The 8,195-nt window shown below is 34.1% G+C and overlaps 1 protein-coding gene across 1 annotated transcript in view; it reads right to left on the bottom strand.

Annotated features, from left to right (window-relative positions):
• The window catches only part of LOC117103711, a 36,147-nt gene extending 33,244 nt beyond the window's left edge, over positions 1-2,903 (bottom strand). Inside the window, exon 1 of the mRNA XM_033244316.1 lies at positions 2,716-2,903. Within this exon, the coding sequence (XP_033100207.1) occupies positions 2,716-2,867 (152 nt within the window). The 5' untranslated portion in view covers positions 2,868-2,903. The remainder of the gene's footprint in view (positions 1-2,715) is intronic.
• Between the last annotated feature and the right edge of the window lie 5,292 nt (positions 2,904-8,195).

The raw sequence follows: 8,195 nt of genomic DNA, 5'->3' as shown, positions 1-8,195 counted from the left end.
TAGAGATATCTCTATTTAAAACTAAGATATCTCTATTTTCATTGTTAATAGAGATATCTTAATTTTTAATAGAGATATCTTAATTTTAAATATAGATGTCTTAGTTTTTAATGAAGATATCTTAGTTTTTAATATAGATATCTCTATTAATAAAGATATCTTTATTAATAGAGATATCTCTATTTAAAACTAAGATATCTCTATTTAAAACTAAGATATCTGTTAATAGAGATATCTTAGTTTTGTTTTCTGTTGCAATGTCTGATGGGATAGCGTATACCTTAGAATGTGGTAGGAATCTGTTTTGGCAGCAGCGGATTGATTCCAGATGTGATTAGGTTTATATATGCGCAGAGCTGTGTGTGTCCAAGGACTCTGGCTATGCAGTTAGGTCCTTAAAACATGCTTCCACCGTCCACTGTCATACTACATTAATGCCTGTCTCTTATACACATCTAGATGTGTATAAGAGACAGACACAGACTTCAAAATAGCGCATGCGCAAACTATGTTCTATAAGGATGATTATGAATAATTCGTGAAATTTTACCAAGCTATCCTACGTTAAAAACATTTGTTAACCGCTCAGCCATTCGACTCGCACATTTTTCAGGGAAATATATTATTTATCCCATTCTTAATTTGGCCAGACAGGCAGATCATACATACCTCTGTTGAGAACGAGGGTCTAAATCTAGAAATTGAAAATCATATATCAATGAGTCACTTGCGAATTGTTTACGCAAATATTTTTATGAACGTACTGTGTATTCGGCACGGAACCATGTCAGGGAGGGCAAAATATAACTCCTGTGATATTTTTCTGACGCAAAATCACTGTAAATCACATCGATATAACTTAACTGCTGTCTCTTATACACATCTAGATGTGTATAAGAGACAGGTTTGTAATATATCTGTTAATATTTGAACGATTTTTTGGCTGTTTTTGCAACGTGTTCCATTTAATTACCTACAGTGTCATGCCACCTTTGTTTTTTTAAATCACTGAAGCGTCGTCTGAATCTTTTTTTGAACAGTAAGATCATTTAAAAATTGTCTTGTGTTAAAGTATAGGCCTGTTTATAAAATGTCCTGATCATGTTACAAAAGCCCCTCTTACTTTTGACCTCGTGGTCCAATTTTAAATTATGCTTCCCCAATTGGTTAATTCACGTAATAGAATGTACAAAAATGTGCTTTATACTGCAACCAAATTCAGCCACATAGGTGTGCAACCACAATTTTCTAACAAAAGTGTGTGCTCCAATATACACCAAATTCCAGTAAACATCATTGTACCATCACACATTACATCTCTGGAAAAAAGTTTGCATATCAATCATCATCAGTCTACATCCATTAATTAATATTAATTATTATTATTATTAATAAATATTACAAATTAACAAGTTCACTTGAATATTTACAATAGCCTACACAATAACTGCCTCACATACTGTTACATACATATGTACTGTAACTCTACTTATTACTAGCTAACAATATAAACTACAGCCTGCCACAGGAAGCATTCTCTAAACGTATGACTGAAAAATACAGAGCAATTCAAATAAAAACTGTAAGAAATTAAGCAAGATAAATCCTAAGATCATAGGCATGCAATTAGTAACTGAGAAGTTATTAACTAATAAACTGTAGGCAACATTCAAAAAGCGTTGGCGGTAAAGAAGCCTGACAAACAATAGAGCGGAATAAACAAAGTGTCGACAATGTAAGAATCAGAGTGCACACCGCAAATGTAATAGAGACAGTGGGCCTATATAAGCGATGAGACTATAATTTATTGATATTATTATAATGCTTATATAAGTTTATACACTATTTTTATAGGCTTTCCTTCCATCTTGATTTCAGAGGTCAAAAACATTTTTCAATTTTTTTTCAATAATATAGTGGTGTAGAATAGTCTTTTGAGAACATTTTCCAGAAAAAAATTAATGTGACCCTCCATTATGGAGTTATGAATTTTTCGATAACATGAGGACAAGTATTTAGCCTCAAATCTTATCTTATTTTTGTTGGTTACGCACTACTGACTTGATTTGTTTGTCATCATTTCTACCGATTCGTGGAAAAGGCGTGGGTTCCTCGCGAAGCACAGAATAGCTGATTATTGAGGCTGACACAGACTTCAAAATAGCGCATGCGCAAACTATGTTCTATAAGGATGATTATGAATAAATTCGTGAAATTTTACCAAGCTATCCTACGTTAAAAACATTTGTTAACCGCTCAGCCATTCGACTCGCACATTTTTCAGGGAAATATATTATTTATCCCATTCTTAATTTGGCCAGACAGGCAGATCATACATACCTCTGTTGAGAACGAGGGTCTAAATCTAGAAATTGAAAATCATATATCAATGAGTCACTTGCGAATTGTTTACGCAAATATTTTTATGAACGTACTGTGTATTCGGCACGGAACCATGTCAGGGAGGGCAAAATATAACTCCTGTGATATTTTTCTGACGCAAAATCACTGTAAATCACATCGATATAACTTAACTGTTTCCTGATATACCGAAGACTTATCACTTAAATATTTCGAATAAACGACGTAAATATAGGCCTATGTACTTAAAAACGAAAAAATAAAAAATCACTAGCCTATATGTCCTAAATACTGATATGAAAGAATAAGTGGAACATAATACTATAAAGAGACAAAAACAACAAAATACTCTACCCTGACGGTCGCCGAACAAGTGATTGGTTAGGTTGGTATATAACCGCTGTTTCTTTCATGGAAATGTAATTTAGGCATATATAAGTCAGAAAGACGCCAAGTGAAAAAGACAGTCCACATGGTAACAGACTACCTATACGTTTTCGTGTCATAATTGATAAAAATGATATGCGGGTTACAAACAGAAGACTCTTAACGGTATCACCAGTCCTTCTGAAGCATAATCGATGGTAAGCGTTATATGGGCACCAGTTCCGTTTGTTGAGCATTTTTAAACCTAGATATTGTGGTGGCGCCATTCAGTTTTATATTATTTGCTGTCGTAATTTGCCGTCGTCATACATTTCAGAGCTTTGTGTAGTGTATTATAGCATATAGAGAGCACCTTATCTCAGTCGGCTAATTTGGTGGTAGCCACTGTGTGAACCGTGGAGGTTTGTAGTTTCCCGGTTCAATTCCATCGTGCCTCTACTTGTGTTTAGTCGGAGGGCTGAAGTACACGTTGTAGCGTATCGTCTTTCGGATAAGACATTTAAGCCGTTGGTCCCGTGTGCATTTATGGCCCATGTGCACGTTAAAGAACACAGTAGACCTACACTCTTAGGAAAAAGAGTAGGAAATTGTTGTAGTTCTAGACTTTCGTGGGCTGTCCTTGGTGTAATAAATCCAATCCATATAGAGTCATAGCCGTCAGAGCATGCTTTCAATTGGTCTGGCGATTTTTTTTTTTTTTTTTTTTTTGTAGATAAGGGATAAATTTGAAAAACACAAATTTTGGGATAACACCTCGGAGTTCTTTCTGTTCCGTTGATTCACTGTGTTTAAACCTGAAACGTACGTGCCGATAATCCGATATTACGTGCCTATTCTTCTTAATAACATCAGCTCTGAAATAAAAATTTATCCCGTCCAATCTTTTAAGAAGGCACTCAATCAAAAATTGTTGTCTCAATATCTTTATGTTCCCAAACTATTTTATGAATGAAAGCACTTTCATTTGCTTACTTGAGTTGCCTAATTTGTAGACCTAAATTTCTGACATATTTATAAATTTTCGATTTACTGCGGGCAGAAAGTACATCTCTACCACGATCATTAACACGATTGTAATCACACTACTAGATCTACTTTCTGCCACAAAAGGGGAAGGAATGTTAGTTACTTATCCATTTCTTTGAAAATGAGCAAGATTATATACGGTAGGCCATATATAATAAATCGATCACTGTGTGTTTTTAAACAAGCCAAAAGCGCGTAATGATGTAGGGGTTACACCACTCAGATCTAAAATTAAATCCTGTAAACAGAACCTCCCAAGCTTAGTATTCTTATCGATCTGCTAAATTTAACCTAGCAGCTCAGAGGAAGTAAAACCCTTATCATAGACATTTTAAAGTCTTAAGGATTGCAGAGGCCTGATGCCTGATTTATGACCCATGGTAGAAGAAGCCCATTGTTAAATCATTGAGGTAACACAACTAAATTTAGGTTATTTAGCAATACGTATATTGCCCTGTTCTTAATAGGCAACCCGCAGTCAATTTAATTTGGCCCGTCAAGAAAAATAATAATAATAATAATAAAATTAAAAACATAGGCCTAATAAGAATTCCGATAAATACATTTTCAATAAGGTAAAGACAAATCTGTCATGTCCATGTGCATGGGGCGGTTTGAAAATGAGCAAAATGTTATAGGCCTAGGCTACAGCCATAAAGAGAGTAATTAGCGCCAAAAATTGATCACTGGGTACTTTTCGTGTTGTATAGGCATTTTTGGTTCCATTTAATTACCTACAGTGTCATGCCACCTTTGTTTTTTTAAATCACTGAAGCGTCGTCTGAATCTTTTTTTGAACAGTAAGATCATTTAAAAATCGTCTTGTGTTAAAGTATAGGCCTGTTTATAAAATGTCCTGATCATGTTACAAAAGCCCCTCTTAAACAAAGTGTCGACAATGTAAGAATCAGAGTGCACACCGCAAATGTAATAGAGACAGTGGGCCTATATAAACGATGAGACTATAATTTATTGATATTATTATAATGCTTATATAAGTTTATACACTATTTTTATAGGCTTTCCTTCCATCTTGATTTCAGAGGTCAAAAACATTTTTCAATTTTTTTTCAATCATATAGTGGTGTAGAATAGTCTTTTGAGAACATTTTCCAGAAAAAAATTAATGTGACCCTCCATTATGGATTTATGAATTTTTCGATAACATGAGGACAAGTATTTAGCCTCAAATCTTATCTTATTTTTGTTGGTTACGCACTACTGACTTGGTTTGTTTGACATCATTTCAAGATGTCTACCGATTCGTGGAAAAGGCGTGGGCAGCGTGACCACTCACAATTTTTGATATACCCAATGACTGGGTCGAAATTACCCAAGATTCAGCAAAAATTGCCCAAAATTACCCAAGCTTCCTGAAAATGCATTAAAATTTGAAAAATACGTGTTTGTCGCATGTATAAGTTTCCCTTTTAGTTTAATTTATAAACCAATTTTAATTGTAATTGTTTGTGTTAATTATTAAAATTAATATTCATGAGGTGATAATACGGATAGAAAAATACGCCCTCAGTCGGCCAGTGTTATCAGTAGATCAGTGATCAAGTTTTATTATGTAATGCATTAATTAGGTAAGATCAATGGCAACGCAAATCACAAATAAACATCTCTGAACCCATGTTTATAGCAATTAACAGTCAATTAACAATGTTATGTGCACTTCGTTGAGTTTTGCTTACTTGATTGGACTGAAATATACTTTGTTACTTTTAAATTCTTCCTCTATGACAAAAATATTTAATTTTCTTAGTAAAAATAAAATACCCAAGGATTTGAACGGAATACCCAAGAACCCAAGACCAAGTCAAAATACCCAAGATCTTGGGTAAATACCCAAGCAGTGGTCACACTGGGCGTGGGTTCCTCGCGAAGCACAGAATAGCTGATTATTGAGGCTGGCACAGACTTCAAAATAGCGCATGCGCAAACTATGTTCTATAAGGATGATTATGAATAATTCGTGAAATTTTACCAAGCTATCCTACGTTAAAAACATTTGTTAACCGCTCAGCCATTCGACTCGCACATTTTTCAGGGAAATATATTGTTTATCCCATTCTTAATGTGGCCAGACAGGCGGATCATACATACCTCTGTTGAGAACGAGGGTCTAAATCTAGAAATTGAAAATCATATATCAACGAGTCACTTGCGAATTGTTTACGCAAATATTTTTATGAACGTACTGTGTATTCGGCACGGAACCATGTCAGAGAGGGCAAAATATAACTCCTGTGATATTTTTCTGACGCAAAATCACATCGATATAACTTAACTGTTTCCTGATATACCGAAGACTTATCACTTAAATATTTCGAATAAACGACGTAAATATAGGCCTATGTACTTAAAAACCTAGCCTATATGTCCTAAATACTGATATGAAAGAATAAGTGAACATAACACTATAAAGAGACAAAAACAACAAAATACTCTACCCTGACGGTCGCCGAACAAGTGATTGGTTAGGTTGGTATATAACCGCTGTTTCTTTCATGGAATTGTAATATAGTCCTTCTGAAGCATAATCGATTTGTTGAGCATTTTTAAACCTAGATATTGATATAGTTTTATATTATTTGCTGTCGTAATTTGCCGTCGTCATACATTTCAGAGCTTTGTGTAGTGTATTATAGCATATAGAGAGCACCTTAGCTCAGTCGGCTAATTTGGTGGTAGCCACTGTGTGAACCGTGGAGTTCTGTAGTTTCCCGGTTCAATTCCCATCGTGCCTCTACTTGTGTTTCAGTCGGAGGGCTGAAGTACACGTTGTAGCGTATCGTCTTTCGGATAAGACATTTAAGCCGTTGGTCCCGTGTGCATTTATGGCCCGTGTGCATTTATGGCCCATGTACACGTTAAAGAACACAGTAGACCTACCCTCTTAGGAAAAAGAGTAGGAAATTGTTGTAGTTCTAGACTTTCGTGGGCTGTCCTTGGTGTAATAAATCTAATCCATATATAGTCATAGCCGTCAGAGCATTTTTTCAATTGGTCTGGCGATTTTTTGTTGTTGTTGTTGTTGTTGTTGTTGATAAGGGATAAATTTGAAAAACACAAATTTTGGGATAACACCTCGGAGTTCTTTCTGTTCCGTTGATTCACTGTGTATAAAACTGAAACGTACGTGCCGATAATCCGATATTATATGCCTATTCTTCTTAATAACATCAGCTCTGAAATAAAAAATTATCCCGTCCAATCTTTTAAGAAGGCACTCAATCAAAAATTGTTGTCTCAATATCTTTATGTTCCCAAACTATTTTATGAATGAAAGCACTTACATTTGCTTACTTGAGTTGCCTAATTTGTAGACCTAAATTTCTGACATATTTATAAATTTTCGATTTACTGCGGGCAGAAAGTACATCTCTACCACGATCATTAACACGATTGTAATCACACTCCTAGATCTACTTCCTGCCACAAAAGGGGAAGGAATGTTAGTTACTTATCCATTTCTTATTTTTCATATTTTGTCTACGGTAGGTTACTACGTCGCAAATTTTTAGATTATTCTTTTGATTTCCTATCTGCAACCTATACGCTCCTCTAGCCTAACTACAGTTCCACAATGTCTATGAGCGTTTCAGACAGTTGTATGAGAGAAACTGCCCGGGGGTTTGATCTGTATGTATTTCTTATTGAGTTTTTTCCGTGGTTTGGTGGGTGTTTACTCGCCATGATAGTGAGAGGATGCAGGTAATCTGATCATCTAATCTGGCCATAGACACATTTTTTCATACAACTGCTATAAAGGAATGTCTCGTTGATTAGATATGCGTGATATGATTATTTTTACAATCATGTTCCCATTCGTTTTAATGTTAAGTTATAATCGTTTAATATTAAAATATAATCGTTTATTGTGTTTACGGTAATTACGCCGCTAACTTTATTTGAAAATTGTGTATTGTATAATGCATTAGTATATGAATGTTTCCATGTGAGTGTCTTTGTGCATGTATGTGTGGGGGTGTGTGTTTAATGTGTGTGTATGTATATATATAATATATGTATATATAATATATATATATAATATATATATATATATATACAGTATATATAGGCCTATATATATATATAATACACAGTTTGAATTAAATGTACAATTAGAAACAAAACGTTGTAAACAGCATATACAATGTTTTATTGAATATACACACAATTTCAATAATATGTACAATTTGAAACTTAAGTTATAATCGTTTAATATTAAAATATAATCGTTTATTGTGTTTACGGTAATTACGCCGCTAACTTTATTTTAAAATTGTGTATTGTATAATGCATTAGTATATGAATGTTTCCATGTGAGTGTCTTTGTGCATGTATGTGTGGGGGTGTGTGTGTATGTATATATATAATATATGTATATATAATATATATATATATATATATAT

The sequence above is a fragment of the Anneissia japonica genome, unplaced genomic scaffold (genome assembly GCF_011630105.1).
Source record: "Anneissia japonica isolate Jap-2015-1 unplaced genomic scaffold, ASM1163010v1 scaffold510_len58556_cov106, whole genome shotgun sequence".
Classification (NCBI taxonomy): Eukaryota; Metazoa; Echinodermata; class Crinoidea; order Comatulida; family Comatulidae; genus Anneissia; species Anneissia japonica.
Note: the sequence above shows the minus strand (reverse complement) of the source record. Positions and strands in the feature narration are given on the sequence as shown.